The 20,933-nt window shown below is 35.4% G+C and overlaps 1 protein-coding gene across 4 annotated transcripts in view; it reads left to right on the top strand.

The window, feature by feature from the left end:
* Nucleotides 1-20,933, top strand: part of DPH6 (diphthamine biosynthesis 6) — a 470,106-nt gene that overhangs the window by 246,643 nt on the left and 202,530 nt on the right. For 3 of the 4 annotated variants that reach the window (XM_020993930.2, XM_020993745.2, XM_020993867.2), the window contains 4 exons: nucleotides 345-498; nucleotides 2,199-2,330; nucleotides 10,921-11,050; nucleotides 14,276-14,450. In XM_020993930.2, coding sequence (XP_020849589.1) covers nucleotides 345-498; nucleotides 2,199-2,330; nucleotides 10,921-11,050; nucleotides 14,276-14,450 — 591 coding nt within the window. The remainder of the gene's footprint in view (nucleotides 1-344; nucleotides 499-2,198; nucleotides 2,331-10,920; nucleotides 11,051-14,275; nucleotides 14,451-20,933) is intronic. The other variant, XM_020993810.2, reaches the window with a different exon arrangement.

Genomic DNA, 20,933 nt, shown 5'->3' with positions numbered 1-20,933 from the left:
TAAAATGAGCTGGAGAAGGAAATGGCAAACCAGACTACTATCTTTGCCAAGAAAACCCCAGTCAGAAATGACTGAAAAATGACTGAACAATAATAATAATAATAATACATTATTGTAGACTGGTGCTTTTGCTCCTCAATATTCCTCATATTATTTATATCTGCCATTACCAACATTATAATACTGAGCTCCACTTCTTTCTAGTTGCCAGATATGGCATGTCTATTATGTATTTTTCTGTTCATAATATTGGATAATATATACTATTTTAGCTTTATTTGCTGAAGTCTTAAATTTCTGATTTATCATTTCTCAGTCTCATCATTAGTATAATTTCCCCCCAGCAGTTGGAATCCCCAGATAAACTTTTTGCGATTAACTGCTCATGTGAGATGGAATGCAATGAGGATTATATTTCTGCTGTAGCAGAACAAAACAGCCAGGATGGAATCTCACCTCCCATCTGGAAATCATCGCATCCCCCACTTTTACAGTATTGTGAGTTTATATTGTTGGTTATATTTAACTATTTATTATTATGGATCTATTCTTATTTGCTTCTGTTGACATATGATTTCATGTTAAATATGTATGTATTATATAGATTTAAAACATGCCTGCATAGATTGCTCTACTACTTTCCTATTTGTTACTATTTAACCCATGTCTTCACAACCTCTGACCCAGCAAAAAAAAAAAAACTTACTTCCCAACTTACGAAAAGTGAAAAATGTACCCAAACCAGTGGAAATATTCCATTAAACTATTTTCCAACTAAATTTAGACAAATGGGTTCCAGTTATATTCTATATGTAGACAGTTTTAAAATTAGGTGGATTAAACTTGTAGTTAGGTAATGAACATTTGCTTTTTTAAATATGAATTGTCCTCACTTTTTTTTTTAATGTAGTGAGAAGCATTAACTGTTAATATGAAAACCCTAAGTCTGAAAGTAATACTTCTTTAAAAGTCTGAAAATCTTAGTCTTCCCCATTTTGCTTTTGGTTTTTTTGGAGGATTTTATGGAGGGGTTTTTTTGGGGTTTTTTTTGGTGAGGCAATTGGGGTTAAGTGACTTGCCCAGAGTCACACAGCTAGTGAGTATTATGTGTGTGAGCCAGATTTGAACTCAGGTCCTCCTGGAGTCAGGTCCTCTATCCACTGTGCCACCTAGTTGCCCCCCTCATTTTGCTTTTGTAAGGTACAAAATCACCTGCAAACTATGGAGTCTATGGAGATTTGTCTATTTTACTGCAAAACTTACTGTTAAATGCAGTTATTGGTTTTTTCGACATTGGCATGGCAATATGAGAGACAGTATGTTGCATAAGAAAGAACATTGAAATCAGAAAATGGGGTTCAAGTTCTGCTCTAGCTTTGTGATCTTAGGCAAGTTACTTATATTCTCTGGATTCCATATGGGAAACTGTAAAATGATGATTCTGTTAGATGATCTCTAAAGTTATTTTTAATTCTAGAATTCTCTGACTCAGTTAAGTAATCCTCTATTGTGAATAGTTTTAACACTGAATTTTTCCAGAACAAACAAAAATATGATAAAACTGAATTTGTGTTTGCATGAATTAACTTATTAATTCATTTCTCCTGTTATGCTTGAAAATATAGCAAAACCAATTTATAATGGAGAATTCTGGATTTCTGATTTTTTACTCATTTTAGACTTTTGAGGCAGTATGTAGAATAATACAAACCTGATTTTTGCAGGTATCACAGTGCCCTGGTACTTACATAAAATATGATTATGTGCTCTTAGCACAACTCTCAAGCTGATACTTCTAGATTAGGAACAAATTTTTTAAATCACTTTTATCCTATATTTTAAATTAAGAAATTTTATTTTTAATATCTTTTTTTCACTTCTGTGTTTTGTCATTCTCACCTGTTACATGATGGTGGGATTAATGTACAACAAAGAAATCATTAAGATAAATTATTCAAGTATTTTTAATTATTTAAAATTATGTTTTAAAGAAAAAAAGAACTTAAAAAATAAATTTAAAGACTTTTTTTTTCATTCTATGGGTAGATATGATTTAATTGTTATAAACTTGTGATTTAGCATGATAGTCTAATAAAATGTAATTTCACTCTGTAAGATGTGACATTTCTGGGCATTTTGCTTTGAAATATTTTATTAGCTAAGTTTTGATCTAATTCTTTAGTGTTTCACTTTCCCAGGTAAGAAATCGGAGTGTTCAGGAAAATCTTCAAATGGTTACCAGTGGATTAACTGCATCACAGCCTCCTTTATTCCTTCAGAGCAGCAAAGTGTTGTGGATGCAGCAGCTGAAGCCTTTTCTTCTCTCCAAGGTGCTCACTCTAATCATTTTCACGTTGAATAATGCAACTATTTTTTTCTTACTTTTAGGAAAAAGTAAGAATGAAGAGATGTGTTGTCGTTTTAAATCTTAGTCCTCTAAAAATAGCCTATAGGATTTGTGCTACCCTGTAACCAATACCTTTAGCAAGCACTTATGATTTGGATACTATTAAATTTAATATTGATTATACACAGATATGATTTAATTTAGAAATTAACAAAATGCCAGATAGGGGAGAAATATAAAATATGTAGCATTGAATTATGTCTAAAATATGTTTCCAGAGCTTTATTCAAACCACTGGATCCTGGGGCTCCTGGTTGCATGTACATCTATATGTTTGTCAATACTAGGGGCTTCCTAAAGTACTTTTGTTAACATCATAATTTTAAATTAATTTTTCAAGAGAGCTGTTGCTGTTGTACATTGTGGCAACTAGGATTAGGTCAGCAAACACAAATTTCATTAACGTACTTAATGCAAAGGAGGAAGTGCTATCTAGGGAATCTTATAAACCAGAGTCCTTACTAACCCCCTCTTACAAGATAATGACATATAAAACAAAATGTCCCCATTTTGTTTTGCATCTTTCTTCATTTTAAACTTTAAATAAAGAATGTTTATGCAGGGGTCTTTTTCATTCATAAAAATGGAAATCACTCTTAGTGCCTGCATGAGTAGACTTGTATTCTTGTTCACGAATTCTCATGATGGATTGGCCCATAAAATCTTTACGTTTGGCTTGTGCAGCTGAGTTCATGACTGAATACAGAGTGATAAAGAAGGTTTAGCATTTTTTAGAAAGCAAAGAAATCATATCTTCTAGATGGCCCTTAAGCTAGTTTTTAACAGCCTGGGAATCAGCTAGAAAGGTATAATCAGACTTGCAGTTAAAAGCACCAGTGTTCAGTATAAATCTTTGGGGTATAATCTGTAAATTGATGCAAGAGGGATCTATAACACTTACTTGGTTTTCATCATATTTGCATGGGTATCTGCCAATCCAACCATATTTATTTTTACCTATCATCCATCAGAATATAAAAAAAAGAAATGACAGATTGTGTCATTGACCAGTTCAGCAGCCGACTTCTTTCAGCACATTACTGTATATTTACAGTATTAGCTGTATTGTTTTCAATTTTTGGCAAAATAGTCAGTTTTTGATCCTGGGTAGAAATGTCAATGCTCACATTTCCTGTGGGGTTTTGGCCTTTTTTTGAAGAGGTAGGAGAGAGCTAAATGAATTATGATGCTGTCATCTGAAGAAACCACAGTATGTTTCTTTGCCAAATTTTAGTTAAAGGAGAGCTGATCATCTGCTGGTATGTGCTTTTCCTGAACCCCACCAGCAGTGCACTCAAAACTTCTGCCTGTTCTCTCACATGCTGTGAGAAAGAAGTATACAGAACTCCTTTTAACCTTCCTTTTGCAAGGTTAATTGATTTAATCATTCCTAAAGAAGATGAGTTTGGCCAGAAGGATTTAGAAATCCATATTTTCTTCTGGACTTTAGCAGGCTGAGATCAGAGAGTAAACTCTTCTTATTGTTGATAAATCATAGGAAGCATTTTAGATGTTAATTTGTTGAAAATTGATCCTCATTTCATAGAATATGGTAAATATACTGTTGCTCACATATAATGTTCATGAAATTAGCATTCAATGAAGTTTGAGTGTTAATAACTAATTTGCTAGATGATCATCAAATTTTCATACATACTTTTAATAACAACTATTTCATGCTTTTTAATATCTCTCACTGACATTTTTAAGAAGTTTATTTGCATAGATCAAAAAGCCAAGTTGTGTCCTCTATATCTGGAATCTATTCTGTTAAGAATGACTCTGTTATCTTTTTATGACCTATAAGGGCTCTTCTCCATTTTAAGTTTTTAACTAGCAATTTTATGGGTCTACCAGTTTGTTTTTTTTAATTTAGAATCAGTGAACTGTTAAGATTCTACCTTAGAGCTAGAAACTTTGAGGCAGCTAGGTGGCACAGTGGATAGAGCACCAGCCCTGAATTCAGGAGGACCTGAGTTCAAATTTGGCCTCAGACATACAATACTTACTAGCTGTGTGACCTTGGGCAAGTCACTTAACCCCATCACTTAGCCAAAAACAAAAGATTCCACCTTAATGAACTTAATTGATAAATATTTTGAATCTGTTATTTTAATACATCTTGGCTTAAATTGTCTTTGATGCCTATCTTAAACATTGGACTCTTTTCTGCTGCACATTGGCAGGGCAAGGGGAAGGGGTGTGGGCAGAAAGAGGATGGAATGCCATGGGGGAACCTGTCATTTCTGTGTATCTTCCTTTGTTCTCACAACGTGACCCTTGGAATTCTTCCTTCTGGCTAGGAATGAACCAGAATGCCATAGCAAGCAAAATAATTTATATTTTCTAAGTTCCAGGATTAAGCTGTGTTCCCTAGTAAAGTGACTTTAGTTTTACTTTTGTTAGGAACCTCCCAGAAATATCATCATAGTGCCATTATAGTCCATTCTATTTTACCTGACGCCAAGCTATGCTATGCTGTCTTTCTTTTCTCTGTGGTATAGGTATGGCAACTTGCTTCTGCTGCATACTAGAAGTAGATAAGGCGCATCATTATTTTTCATAATGATATTTGGCTAAAATTCAAAGCAGTGAATGAAAGTTTTGGAAGTTCAAGCACCTAGGTGGGACAATGGATAGAGTGCCAGGCCTGAAGTCAGCAAAACTCGAGTTCAAATCTAAATTGAGACACTTACTGTGTGTCCTCACACCAGTCACTTAGCTGCTGCTTGCCTCAGTTTTCTCATCTGTAAAATGAGGATGATGCTAATAACACCTATTTCCCGGTGTTTGTAAAATGCTTAGCTCAATGCCTGGCACAAAGTAAACACTATAAATTTTAGCTAGCAGTAAATAGTAGTAATAGTGGTAGTGGTGGTGGTGGTGGTAGTAATAGTAGTAATGATGAGGAAGTAATTAATAAATCTGAGTGTTTGGTTGTAGCAGTTCATGAATTTGTCTCAATGAGCCAATGAAATAGCATGTGGGTACATATACAATATCCTTTGAAATTACCTTCTCTAGATAAGATAATCTTTGTAGTATGCTGCATAAAACATTTTTTAAGGGCTATGGAATGATCATTGGCCTATTTCAATAGATCCTTTTGATACAGATAGACCTAAAACCACTTGATGGTTCTAAGATATATCCTCTAAACAGCACAACCAAGTAGTCTTCGGTTTGAACTTTTACTTGTAGAGTGTGCTGTGGAATAGACCTCAGAAAGTTACCTGGTCCAGCCCTAGCATTCAGGGAGTCCTAAATGTAAATCACTTCATTTACTGCTATTTGTTCTACTCTTTGTAAAAAATCATCCAAGAATCAAGGGATCATACCACAATCATACCACACATTTTAGTAATGTGCCTCCTTAATATTTATTCTTTTTAATGTTGAAAGCTATATCCCTCTCATAATTTAGATTCATTCATGTACTGCTTATCATTGTCTTCATGACAATCTTATATTTGAAAATTCTTAACTTATTTCTTGATCTTTTTTTGCAAACCAAATAAGCCCATTTCTTATTGCCTTTTCTCATTTGCCTTTTTTCCTAATCCTTTAATGATTTTTGTTATTTTATCTTGGACTCTGAATCCCCAAGAATGAGTAGAATCCCTTATTGACCTTAAGGTAAAGCTACAAGAAGACCTAAAGCTACTGGATAAAGTGGCAGGCCTGAAGTCAGGAAGACCTGAACCTCAGACACTTACTAGCTGTGTGACCATGGGCAAGTCACTTAACCCTGTTTGAATCAGTTAGGAATTTTCATTTGTTAAGTATAGCATTATACGCGTCAAGTGAGTTCTACACTTCTACATTTCACTAAACAATTTTGATATTTCTTCATATCTAAGAAATATTTGTGGATTCTGAGCACCCATCCTGCAGGTCATAGCTTCATATCTTAAGAGGTGAAAAGCTCTTTTGATGGCATGTAATCTAATACAATCATTCTACATCTTGCATGTGATCTGTATATGGGGAAATTAAGACTTCAGGAAGTGAAATAACTTGTTCAAGGTTATACACTTATCCAGGATCCCAGAATTTCAGAGTTAGAAGGGACTTGAGCAGCCATCTAGTCCAAACTATACCTGAAAAAGAATTCCCTCTACAAGGTGCCTAAGAAATGACCAGGCTTTTCTTGGAGTCCTCAAATAAGACAGAACAGTCTCTCAAGATGACCCATTCCACTTTTAAATAGTTCTCAGTGTTAGAAAGATCTTCATTATACCAAGCTTAATTTTTCCTTTTTGCTACTTTTACTCATTTCTTACAATTCTGCTCTCTCTGAGTAAATAAAACTAGACTAATCCGTCTTTTATGTGACAACCCTTGAGATACTTAAAGTCAATACTTCATTAAAATCTTAGTCTAATTGGTTATCACATTGTGCCAGTAACCATGAGTTTTTGAAAGCTATACTGGTGAAATACTACTCTGCCTCTCCCCCACATACACACGCAAGAAGACCTCAAAAGGTTAGGCCTAGCAATAGACTCAGCAATTAATTGTCCAAGAACTAACCTAGCTAATTTCAGGGATGCTTATATCCAGAAGGCTGGACACTAGGTGATAAATATTTTAACCATAGCTACTATCTAAACTATCTACTGGAAATGGAGAGATTGCAGTCTCCATTTTTGGAGAGACTGCCCTCTCTAGTGAAAATCATGAGTGTTTTGAAGGATAGAAATAAATTAAAATCCACAGAAAATGCATGAACAAAAATTGTCTAATCAGGATCCAAATAGTACTTGAAATCAGTCACTCTGCCCTCCATAAATGAATTCTTCCTCTTTACAAAATTAAATTTCCTTCCAGAAAATAATGTATTTCTAAAGGAAAAGTTTTATTTGATTCCTTTACCAAGCATGTATTGAATGCATGATAAAAGTTCTGGCCTCTTTTTAAAATCCATCTTTTCCCAGGATTATTCACACTGGCTTTCTCCTATACCTGGAATATATTCCCTCCTCAACCATGCACTCTTTGTATTTATTTTCTTTATATTTATTCTGTAAAACATATGTATGTATGTATGTATGTATGTATGTATGTATGTATGTATGTAGTTGCAGTCTCCCCCATCAGAAGTTAAGCTCCTTGGGAGTAAGGATTGTTTCATTCTTTATGTTTGTCCCCAGAATATAGCCCAGTGCCTGCTGGCATATAGTAAATGTTTAATAAACACTTGGTGACTGACCAATTGGAATTTTGGCTTTGTGACCCACCTGAAATTATTATTTTATTTATTATTTTAAAGAATACTTCCATGGGAGCAACCTGTAAGAAAAGTTACACCTCTTTTAAAAATCTATTTTGTTTCCTTTTTTCTTTGATGCTTTTGCTTACAGAGAGAATATAGAATGACATAGGATTTCAAACTAGGAGGAAAAAAAAGAGGTGACTGTCTACATTACTTTGATCCTCAGTGAGTAGTTTTCTCAAATAGTATAGTCGCCAGCTGCCCACTTCAGTTATAGCTGCAGTTAGTTGCTTTGACAAATGTCCATTCATCTTAAACTAGATCATTTTGTCTTTTCTTTTTGTTTAAGGACACTTTTTAAGATAGAATGAACTTTATGAAGTTATTCAAGTATTGAAGCACTTCCAACATATTAGGGACTTGCTTATTTTTTAGATTCACTAAACAAAAACTAAGGGCTACAATGCCTTGTTTTTGTTTTGTTTTTTAACGTTCAGAAATTCATACTCTAAGTACCTTCTGAGCTTTAGCACTGCAAACCTGCTACAGCTAGATTTCCACTGGAAGTAATTACTTTTTTAAGGTACAGCAAATGTTAATAGTTCCATGGTATTAATGCTAATGGAAAGAACTTTCACTTAGGCCTTTAAAGGTTGAGTTGCATGAGAAAGCATTTAGTTCTTACAGACTTCTTTAGAAAGAACATTCTTGTACCGATCTGTCATCTACATCTGTACAGAGAAATTCATCTGAATGAAAACCAGTTTTAAATAGCATCAGAATTATGGGGTATGACTGTAAAGTGATGTTAATGTCTTTTAGCAAATATATCTGAACTTATATATTCAAATAACTCTTAGACACATCATGGTTACCCTGGAAGCCTATGTATTCTTTATTACTCAAATCTATTTTGAAACTTTGCTTTCAAATTTCCTTCAGAATCTGCAACAGATTCTTTTGAATATCCTCAATGGTAGCATTCATTTATTCAACAGAAATTCATTATCATCAAGTATTGCTAATGACACATCATTATCCTTGGAGTAAATTTGATTTTTGGAAGCAGATAAAAGTTGTTCAGAGCCAAGACCAGTTATTTGAGGTTTGTGATCAAGCTAGAAAATACCTTCTGGAGTCCAGAAAGATTGGTAACTGTAAACAAGGTTATAAAACTAGCATTCTTCAGTGACTTGTCAACCAGCCCAGAAGACAATTTGAGTAAGCAATCAACAGGCAATTAATAATTGCTTACTTTGGGATAGGTGCAGTGCTAAGCACTGGTGATACAAAGAAAAAGCCTTCAAGAGTTTGCGTTCTGTTGGAAGAGACAACACAGATAAATCAATATACACATGGTAAATACCCAGCAGATAGAAAGGTAGCCTTAAAGGAGAAGATGCTAGCAACCATGGGGGCTGGGAAAGGCATCCTAAAGGAAGTGATGCTTGAATTAAATATTAAAGGAAGCTAGGGATTCTAAGAGTCAGTATAGAGAGGAGGGAAGAGCATTCCAGGCATGGGGGGCATCTAGTGCAAAGGCACAGAGATGGGAAATGGAATATTGGTGGGAGGAATAGTATGGCTAAACCACAGAGCAGGTGGAAGGGACCAATATGTTAAAAAAAAAAACAGAAAGATAGGAGGGTACTAAGGCCTAAAACCATTTTGTTAAATCCCAGTGCTTTACAAAAGTAGTTTATTTTATTCATTTATGTCTACCTCCTGTTAGACCATTTATGAAGAGAAAACCTTGGTGAATTTTAAATAATGATGCCTATGTTGAAAAAATATTCACTTAAGTTACTACTGTATGATATAAGATCAAAATAACTCAGAAAAGTGTTTCAAAAAAGAAACATCCAAGTGATCAAAGAATAGAGAAAACATTAACTCACCATGCCTCAATCACTCATGGATCCCAGATACCTTGTTGCAGATGCTTTAGTAATAGCAGCAACAACCCCAGAAAGGTCATGTGTACCACAACTGCTGAGGTGCTAACAGAGTTCCCCATCAATCCCTAGGATTGCCTTGCCCACCTCTGCTCACAGAGTTGGCAAGACACCTTTGACCGCAAGAGTTATAAAGTAGATGTAGGCTCCAAAAGAGCAGGCCCTGTAATAGTGCGAACCACCCAAAAACCTGGGAAGCTTTCAGTTGACCTTTTAAAAAGAAAACTGCACATCTTTTCCCAAATCATGTTTCTGACCTCAGCCCAACTACCTCTCTCATATCTGCTTATCTTAACCTCTCTGTTTCATTTGCCCATCTACAATCTCATCCATTCAATTTGTCTCTGTCAGAGAAGGTTCAGTTCCTACTGTGGTAGAAGCAATAGCTTAAACCCTCACCCCCCCACCCCCCCCAAGGTCAGCTAATTTTTCCTTAAAAGCTATTGAGACATTTCTTGAAACCTGGTTGGCTCAGGAGATTAATAGCTAAGGCTGTCAACATTTTCTCTTCATCTTTTTAGTACAGAGCAGCCAGAAAGACCTAGAGATGGGAAGGAAGCAGAGGGGAACCTCTTAGAGGTTTAGCTGATGGGTCACAGTGGATGATGCAGACAAGGGAACTGTGCTCAGCTGATTCAGAGATGTCCTATATGCTGATCTTTGTTTAATATCCTTCACCTGCAAAGGCTAAATCTCTTTTTGTTAACTTACAAATGTTTCATTTTTGTCCCAGTAAGCTACCCGGGCCCTGGTCTAAGTCAGGCCCAGCTCACACCTATGTTTCTACTCTAACCTATCAGATTGGTTCTAGCCCCGCTCTCTGTACAGATTTCATTGGTCTTATTCCTGCCTGACTAAACCCTGACCTAGGCCTTCTGTGACCTGAAATTCTAATTAGATACTCTTGACATGTGTTCGTCTGATAAATGCCCAGTTTAGCCTTATGTTCCTAACTATTTATTTTTGACTTTTGCTTGCCTGACTTAACCAAACTTCAGTCATGTAGAATAGTTCCCCAACCCAAGCCAAGTTAAACCCTTTCTTTAACCATGGTTCAGTGTATGTAATTCAGATCATTCTAATCTGTTGACTCTTTGTATTGCCCCAATGAAATACAAGCTTCTTGTTTTCAATGCTGCTGCTTTTTTCTTTGGATTCCCAACATCTTGCACAGGGCCTTGCCTAAAAGAAGAATGCTTTTTAGTAAATGCTTATTGGATTAAACCCAGACAGTTGTAATCTTTCGCTGTGAGGGGGAAAAAAAATCCCTCAAATTAAAATATCACTGACCTAGGCAGATCGGTGATTTTCATAGCTTTAACAGTAAAATTTTCCTTTTACAGCTGTTATCACTGCAAAGGGATTGGAATTGAAAGATATTATTTTGGTTTACATGTATATCAGAAATATGGAAGACTTTTCTGCTGTAAATTCAGCATATGTGAAAATGTTCAATTTGTGTCCACCTACAAGGTATGTAACTGCTACCACCACACATGTTATCTTTTTGTCTTCCCTTACGATTGCATGGTGTTTCTTTATATCTAGTGTGTTATTCAGTTATAACAGTGGTTCATTAATCTGTGATTGCCTTTGTACTTCTCTCTTATTTCCCTATGCCAATTGTTCCCTTAAATAGTTTTTGCATTTCATACAACTACTTTTAGTAATCCTTAAGTGGAAGATAAAAGCCTCAGACAGAGATTCTATAGTTAATGTATATTTATGCTTAGGAAACAAAAATCTCCAGAGGAAATAAAACATATGTATTGGAGATGATTAAAGGGGGAGAAGTCCTTATGTTCAGAATGTTAGCACTTCTAACAAATCTTTCCCCACCCTACCATCCGACCCCAGATATAACTACATAACCACATATCCACTTTCCCATCCTCTAAATCCTATAAATACAATCTGAGACAACAGAAACTCCCAGAAGTTCTTTCTTGCCCTTTGGATGAATCTGCCTCAGGCTCTTTCCGTAGCCTGAAAGAAGCCAACAGTGAAGGAGTTGTTTTGTCTACCCAAACATCAAATCAAGATTTTGACTTATGCCTCACTGAAATGACCAATTGTTTTGGCATCCCATGGTTCTCCAGAAAAGTGGATGTTTATAGGTGGATCTTCTTGACATTCACCAGTATTTACAGAATACCCACTGTGTGGGCAGCACTATTCTAGGGGTCTGCATAAAAACATAAAAGCAAAAGATCTCTATCCTTGGGTTACTTTGAGAGAAAAAAACATTCCCATGAAAAAATATGAGAAGTTTTAAAGCAGCATGTAACAAATGCAAAATGACTCAGTGAAAAGTGAATAGATAAATTCTTTGGAGAGACATACCAAAAAGAATGACCAGATTATGATCTCATTAATCTGGGAAGACTACTTTTTCTTCGAAATACTAATCCCATCTCTTAGTTCTGTCAGACTTTAAAAGTTTGACTTTATGTAATTCCTAAGCTTTTTCTATCAAGTAAAATTAGCCAAACCATGCACACTTCAAACAAAAATTTTTATACAACAATGTGTGTTATTTCAGACAATAAAGTATATGTTAGATTAGGTTGAATATCTGTTGGACAAAGGAGTTTTTTAAGAAGGGAATATAGCATCTTGAAGTAGAGAGAGAGAGAGCAGATATCAAAGACAATAGACAAACAATTCATTTTTACCAGCATTTTTTTTTATAGCCTGTAACAGGAACTGGAATGCAAAGACCAAAAAATTTAGATAATCCTTGCACTCAAAGAACTTGTGTTCTAATGGGAGTTATAACAGTGAAGTAATGCAAGGTAACTTTATGAGGGATCACTAATTGCTACGTGATTACAAAAGGCATCCTGAAGGAGGTGGCATATGAGTTGAGCTTTGAGGGAAACTAAGGATTATATGAGGTAGCCATGTGGCTCAGTGGATAGAGCACTGGCCCTGAAGTCAGGAGGATCTGAATTCAAATCCAGCCTCAGACCAAATGTTTGACACTTACTAGCTGTGTGACCCTGGGCAAGTCACTTAACCCCAGTTGCCTAAAGAAATAAATAATACAGCTATAGTGAATGCCCAATATCCTTTTAATATTTTCTGCTTGTATTTTATGCTGAAACAAAATAACCAAAATAAGTCCAAAGAGGGTTATTTTCAGTTACACACTTGCATTTATTATAGATTTGAAGGAATTCCTGCTTTTTTGACATAAATCATATTTAGTTGAGCAAGTTCATTGTGAAAACCACATAATGTATAAATTGATATTCCATCCTTGTTATCGGCCAACATTTTATTTGATAATTCAAATTATCTCAGATCCATAATTTCAAAATGGTCTCGTTTTTATTATTTATATAAATAACTAGCTGCCTACAAGGCAAATAGAGATTAAGTGACTTGCCCAGGATCACACAGATAATAAGTGTCTGAGGCCAGATTTGAAATCAGGTCTTTGTGACTCTAGGTCCAGTGCTCTAGCCACTGAGCCATCTAGCTGCCTCTGATTTACTTCATTACTCAGCTCAAATCCCATCTTCTAGAGGAGACTTTTCTTTCTTCTTACTTCGCTCATTTCCTTACTCTCTGGGCTTTTCTATCTCTGTCCCAGCAGCCTTCTTATTCTGGAAATGCCTCCTATCTGCAGCCCCCCTCCTCCTACAGGTGAATTTCTGCTCTTGAGACCACCCTTTACCCAGGCCATTCATGCTCACTTCTCCACTCCTTGTAACCTTGTGGAAGTTTGGAATACTGATTGAGTTGTCAGAAGAGTAGATAAACAACCCTTCCTCTTGTTCTGCTTTCCTGAACCACTGCTTGTTGTAAAACCCAGCCTCCCAACACCCATTTTCAGTTTTATGACTCTGTTGAATCCTAAAACTGTTGACTTAGAAATGTGACTACAGTACCAGCAAGTATCTCCACTTTCACTTTTCCTAGCTCCCACCCTTCTTTATTTCATCCTTATCTTTGTAATTTATTTATCTATATAAACTCATCTTTTCCAACCAACAATATTTATTGAATACCCACTTTAGAGGCACTGAGAATTTAGGAGTGCTTTAAGAAGCTGAGCACTTTATGAATGCATTATCTTGTGTTTCCAGCACTTCAGCAGGTAGTATATATGATTCACAAGAAATTTGGCATAGTTTCTACCCTTGAGAAGCATATAATCTCTTAAAGACTTATACTACTTTTAAAATACTTTAATTGCTTAATTTGATTGTTTCTTGATCTTTTTCTTATTTGTTCCCTTTTTTTTCCCCAAAGCTCTCCTTATTGCTCAGTGAATACTACTTTCCCATTGGAAAAAGATTCCCTGGCTCTCCATTTCAGTTCACCTCAATAAACACTAACTAAATGCCTACTAGGTACAAGGTATTGCCCTGGTTATAGGAAATAAAGACAAAAAATGAAATGGTTCCTCCCTCAACGAGTTCAGAGGTGAACCACCTTGTCCAAGGTCACACAGTGAGTGTCAGAGGTGAGATACAGATCCATATCTCTCTTGACTAAAACTACATCACTCTTTCACTCTAGGCTACCAAAGTTACCATGGAAAGTGTCATTAAAGCGTTGTTTCAATTACAAGATAGGCTTTTAGAATACGCCTTGAAAATCATGTTCTAGAAAACCTCTCATACAAAATTGTAACATCTGAGGAAATGGCTTCTCCATATTAGCATTTTTTAATTTGCTTTGTTTCAGGGTCTGTGTAGAAGCTTTGTTGCCAGATGGACTACTTTTTTCAGTTGACTGTCTTGCTCACAAGTCCAACATAATGATTGGTGAAGTACTCCCTTACTCCAAAGAAGTGATGCATGTACAGAGTATTTCTCATTGGGCACCTGCTAACATTGGACCTTACAGTCAGGCCATCAAGGTGAGTTAAGTTGGTTACTATTTGCTAGGCTTCATTTGTTCCAAACTAAAACAGTGTAGAAAATTGTCATCTATAATTGGTTTTTCTGATTTCACAACTCAAATCTTTCCCATATTAATGTCTGTTTCTATTTAGGTTGGCATTGTTAAAGCTTAGGAATTCTTAATTTGGAAAAAGAAGAAAATACATTATTATTCACATTCCTCTCTCTCCTTAAAAATAAATATTTTATGATAAATTGAAATGATATGTATTTTCTAATTGTATAGTCATATGTTTTCTTGACTTAATTTAGCATTAGAGAATGTCTGGTGGTTCTTATTGATCATGGTGTTATGTTTGAGATTAGGAAGCAGAGCTAAACTTTCTTCAGTATCAAAATGTAAAAAGTTCAACTTTAGAAAGCATTTTAGAAAAAAGGAAATGGCCATCAATTTAAAATTATACCTAATAGAAAAGATTGCTATAGTGTTCAAAAAGTTTGTAAGTTTAAGGAGCTTGTTATTTTTAGGTATAAACTATGTCCTTTTCCTGTGATTATTTATCTTTAGGTAATTTATACTGTCATTTTGACCATAATTGAAGAAATGTTTGCCATTTTTACAGAAAATAGAAATGTTAATGGGATAGATGTCCTTGTTTTTTGCATGTGAAAAAATTTCTTCTTCTTCCCTCAGCATCCAGACAAAGGTTGCTTTCTTATTTTTCTTTAGCTAAGTCTCAGACTTTTCCTTACAAAGGTACAGTGTTCTAGTTTGATAACAGTCATAGCATTATGAAATTTAAGATGATTATAGAATTTGATTATAGAATTTGATCTGTGAATAAGATCTAATTTATTTTCACACAATGCAGTGTCTTTATAATTATCTGTCAGTCAATAAGTAGTCAGTCGATATGCATTTATTAAGTGCCTGCTATATGCTAGACACAGTGCTGGGTATATAAAAAAAAGATAAAAGACAGTCCCAGCCCTCAAGCAACTCATCTAATGGAAGAGACAACAAACAAACAACTATGTACAAACAAGCTACATACAGGATAAATAGGAAATAATTAACAGAGGAAAAACACTAGAATTAAGAAGAATTATACTAGTATCCAACTTCTGGTTGTATATTTTCCAGTAGTACCCTATCTCTTAGAGACACCACATTCTACTGAGGGACAACTTAATTTAAAAATTATTTCTTATGTTGAACTGAAGTCTGTTTTTTTATAACTTCTGCTCATTGATCATTATTTTGCTTTCTAGAATAACATAGAACAAGTATGCTACCTCTTTTATATTAATGACCTTAAAACATTTAAGACAACTTTTGAATTCGTTCCCTTATTCACTAGACGTGTATCTGAAAGACATTTTTATATATTAAAAAAGTTCTCAATTTTGTTTCCAAAGCATTGAACTTGTATTCAATTCAATTAAATAAGAATTTATTAAGGGCCTATAGTGTGCAAGTCATATTAATATGTTGAATGTATGAGCCCCAGGAAACTGTAGGACTTCCAAAGTCTAATTCTTGATCAATCCAAAGATATCAACTTAGCTACTCACACTGTAAAAACAAGCTGATGAAAAACACAGGTAGCCCAAATTTTGACATGCACTTAAACAGCCCCATTGAATTAGTCAATCCATATGTATATACATATGAGAGCATGATGTAGTAGATAGAGAGCTAACCTCAAAGTCAGGAAAAATGAATCCAAATCCTTCCTCTCACACATACTAATTGTATGATCCTAGACAAGTCATTTAAGTTCTCATTTTGCCTAGGCAACATTCTAAGGCAAGAAGTTTCAGAACTTGTGTAACTACTTAACTACTCATATGCATTGGTAGAGGTTATTCATTGGAAACTGACTGTGTCAATGAAATCGTAGGTCAGACCAAAAAAAAAAAATACACACACACACACACACACACACACACACATTATATATATTGAGCTATACAAATACACACTTGTGCACATAACAAACATGAAAGCCTGGGAAACTTAGAGGTTAAGTGACTTACCCAAGGTCAAACAACCAAGATGTATCAGAAAAAGGTCTTGATCCTAGTTCTTCCTGACTCCAAGGATCCATTACCTACCACCCTGTAGTGCCTCTTAAGAGACACATGTATCTTGAGCAGACATTGCAGATGAAGATCAAACTAGGCCAAGAAATTAATAGGAAGAAAAAAATTAGGTAGATTGCATTTGGTGAATTCCAATTTCAATGAATCAAGGCTGTTGCTGTTAAAAAAAAATCTATTTTTTTTAAACAAATGATATATACTCACTGATGTTATATGGCTATATCACTCACAATCATGTAATACCACAATCTCAGAAGAATCCAAATTACAGATGACACAAAGTACAAATCAGGTTGCAGTTTGCACCAGTCAAGATGTGCTTAAAAAGTAATAAAAGAAAGACAGTTCTCAAAAGAAGAAACATAAATTCTCAATAATTGTTTGCAAAATTTTTTAGCGCTCCAATAATCAGAAAAACATAATTTAACATAACTCTGAAACACTACCTGACTCCCATCAAATTGCCAAAGATAGTTAAAAATGGTAAAATTAATTGCTGTCATGGGTATGGAAAACCAAGGATGTTATTACACTGCTGTTAGAACTATAAATTCATGCATTCTTTTTAGAAAGCAAAACAGAATTATATAACAAGAGCTACAGTACTGTTCATATCTTTAATATATCTTTAATGTAGTGATCCTTTTACCCTATAAAAGCCATTAACAGGGGGAGGAAAGACCCATTTGCCCAAAACTATTACTCATAGCACTATTTGTAATAGCAAAAACCTCAAAACACCTAATGTGTACAACAATTAGGGAACTGTGAGCAAGTTGTAGTAAATGAATGTAATGGAATATTATTAAGTCAAAAGAAATTACATATATGAAGATTACAAAAAAATATGGGAAGACATGAAGTATATATAATGAGGGAAGAATGTGGAACCAAAGAATATAAGGTATGTAAATAATAAAAATAATAATGATAATAATGGTAACTCAACAACAACAGTTTAGATGGAGAAAGGAGATGGTATTTTTTACTATATAGTTGAGGCAGAGATACACCCTTTTTGAACATTATATTGATAAAATTTTAGGTACTATTATTTTTATGTTTCTTCTTTTTTCTAATTTGAGTATGTAAATGTCTGTTTTTGATAGATGTTAAGTGAGACTGCATCCTAATAAGCCTACCAGAATGAGTTATCAGCAGTCTAGTTGAAGATGATAAAATTGTACCATCCACATGAAGATGCTATTTCATTTCCTATAACTGGAGGGCATATGTCCAATTCATCTAATAGCCATACCAAGTTATGTAGATACAAGGTTATAAGAGTGCTAGGACATGTCCCTGTTTCATATTCTTCAGAGTGGTCATTTCATATAGCAAAAGGTTATTCCGAATCGCCCAGACTCTGGTAGCAGTTTTGTGATGGAGGCTTTGAATAAGCCTAGGATCTGTATCAAGGATATAGAGTTTGGTCCATAGATGGTTACACTCACAGGTCTACAGACATTGTTCAGAACGAGCTGTTCCTTCCATTGAATGTCAGCTCCTGGTGTTACCAGACTTGCACAGATGTGCAAGATTTGCTTCCTTTGTTCTTGAGTGCTGCTGCTCCTGCCCTCCTTTCTTCTGATCACTCCTCAGCTGCTTAAGTATTCCCACCAAACAGTCCATAGACAGTTGAGAATTGCTTCTTTTGCAACAGTATCAAGAGTGAAAAATAGTTCAGTGGATCCTCGAAAGAGCCATAAATGCCCATCATTCTCCTCTCTTGCTAAAACTAGGCAGCAGTGAGATGACAGCTGTAATCATACAGATGGATCTTGGAATTGATCCGGTCTTTCTGGGTATCAGTTTGGAATTGTTCAGACAAAATATCTAAAATGCCCATGTCATATGACCCATTCACGAGCATATGATATAAGGAGGTCAAAGACAGAAGTAAAAGTCAGACATTAAAAAAAAATCCATAACATCACTCTGCTATGGCAAAGATTTGAAAGTAAAATGGACACCCATCAAGGGGGAATGGTTTAAAAAGCATCTTATATGAATGAGACAGAGAGAAAAAGTCTGAGGGTCAAGAAAACCTGGGTTCAAGTCCTACATACTGGTTGTGTGACCCTGGGTAAATCACTCAGCCTGTCAGTGCCCTAGACAATTCTCCAAGGCTATAAGTTGCAGATAAGTAGAATTTCCTCACCAAGGAGTTCCTCATACATAGGTTCAGTCCCTAGCCTTATCTCAATATGGATGCAATGGAATATTATTGGGCAATAAAAAATGGCATAGAAGAGAAATTTGGAGAAGCATGGGAAGATTTGCATGAACTGATGCACAGTGAAATAAACAGAACCAGGAGAACTATGTTCACAATGACTAAAATGTAAATGAAAAGATCATTAAAAGGAAGCAAATTCTGAATAAGTGAAGAGCCAGTAAACCAGAGGACTGCTTGTGATGCGGTACATTGGCACATTATCAGATGAAGTCACTCTATCAGATGTTTTGCCTAATTATTTTTTTAGTTACAAAATAAGTTGCAAATTGTGTTTTAGTTTCAAGGTAAGGCTTATTCTTAGAAAGGGGTAGTACCCCCTCTCCAAAGTGACTATGATATAAAAACAATTAGCAACAATAAAATGATTTTTTAAATAAAATAGGCAGTGTTGAATGCAACTTGGCAAAGGTGGGGAACCTCAGGGGCTCCCCCCCTAAAAAATTCTTAAGATATAAGAAAAGGGAAAGAGAAGTTTATAAGTTCAGAGCTATGGGTGTCATTTCTCCTAATTTTGCAATGCCTATCTGAGGACCAACTCTGTGAAGGTAAGAGTTAAAGGTACCTGGCACCTAATAACATCAATAATAGACCTGCTGGTGACTCCCATTTTTGCAAGGCTAACTAGTCCAGAAAGAATGACCACTATCATTATAAAGCTACGATAAAATTGAGCACAAAGTTATTTTCTTCTCCAGAGTCTTAAGACTTGTAATAGCCAGAGTATTTTAGGTCACAATTGATGTATGCTGGCCTAAGTACACTGCTGACAGCTACAAAGTGTGGCAAGCTCATGCAAATTACAGGTATTCACAACACAGGTTCTACAAATCACTCAGCAGGGCATCTGTTTAATTCCACAGGAACCTTGTGGGATCCTGCCAGCCATATCATAAGGGGATTTCCCCCAGCCAGAAAAAAAAAATGTACCTTGATAATGTCCTTTTAACCTCAGCCTGACAGAAACAGAGATTGATGAGGCATCTTCATTTCATAGACTAAAGGATTTAGTGTTGCTGGTCCCTTTTCATGAAAGTATGTGCTGTGGTTTATGTGAAAGTACTGGTCAGAAAGCCACATTGTGAGAAACCTCTAGTTAAGGACATTTAATTCCTTTCAGTGGTTAACACTGTGAATCACTGAGGTCAAAAGCACTTCTGCTTCCAACATTGACCATTTTTAGGATTCTAAGTAAGAGGCAGCATGGTATGAGGGAAAGAAGAGCGGATTTGGAATGAGGATCTGACTTCCAGGTTCTGCTCTGTATTATCTCTGTGACCTTGAATGTCACCTTACCTCTCTTGGCCCCAGTTTCTCCTCTATATAAAATGAGGGTTCTGGGTGAGATGGCCCCTTCTAGCTCTGAATCCTGTATTGTTCTGTCTCCTGCTCTTAATAAACTTTAATTTTGATCTAATTGGGTTTTGTGAATACTCACATCGTTGTTTATAAAGCTCAAGAAGTTCCTAAGATAAGTTCCAGTTTTTATTAGTAGTATTCTTAAGAATATAATACCACTAAGGCAATTCTTCTACAACTATTTTATATTACCACTAGTCATGTACACACACACATATATAATTGCTTAGGGGGACAGTCATAGGGGAGCTGTTTTAACCAAAATATCTAAATCTGTTCTCAAAAGTGATTTTCTAGCTCTTTTTTCTGTGGTCATTCCTTTCTTATAACAAAATCAAGCCCAAAATGGTGGTTGCTAGATAGAGACTATACTATTAGGTATTTGTGACTACCTAACTCACACAAAACCCAAATCATAGAGCTTACAGCTTAGCTTTGGTGAAAGACACAGACGTCCCAGGACCTGCCAGAAGGCAATGTTGGCAATCAAACTTCTCTTTGGAGAGTTGATAGTTTCCTCACGATCTTCCCTCTGTTGAGTACATTCAGCTGAGCTTGTGCATATGACTTCAGTTCATAAAAAGTTTACAAGTGCAGCTGGAATGCTCAGGATTTGATTGTTACATAAATAAGTATTTGAGAACATATGTAAACTTGACAGTGTTAGTACCAGATGTTCCTATAATATGATAATGTACTTAGAATGTCCATTTACACTTTCAGTTTGTTTATTTTGGCACAATCTCTTTATCTGCTAATTTCAAGATAAGAACACGTTAACTGTATCTGCAGAGTTGAT

The sequence above is a fragment of the Phascolarctos cinereus genome, unplaced genomic scaffold (genome assembly GCF_003287225.1).
Source record: "Phascolarctos cinereus isolate Bilbo 61053 unplaced genomic scaffold, phaCin_HiC Scaffold_3;HRSCAF=262, whole genome shotgun sequence".
In the NCBI taxonomy this organism is placed as follows: Eukaryota; Metazoa; Chordata; class Mammalia; order Diprotodontia; family Phascolarctidae; genus Phascolarctos; species Phascolarctos cinereus.
This window is presented reverse-complemented; position numbering and strand designations above follow the sequence as displayed.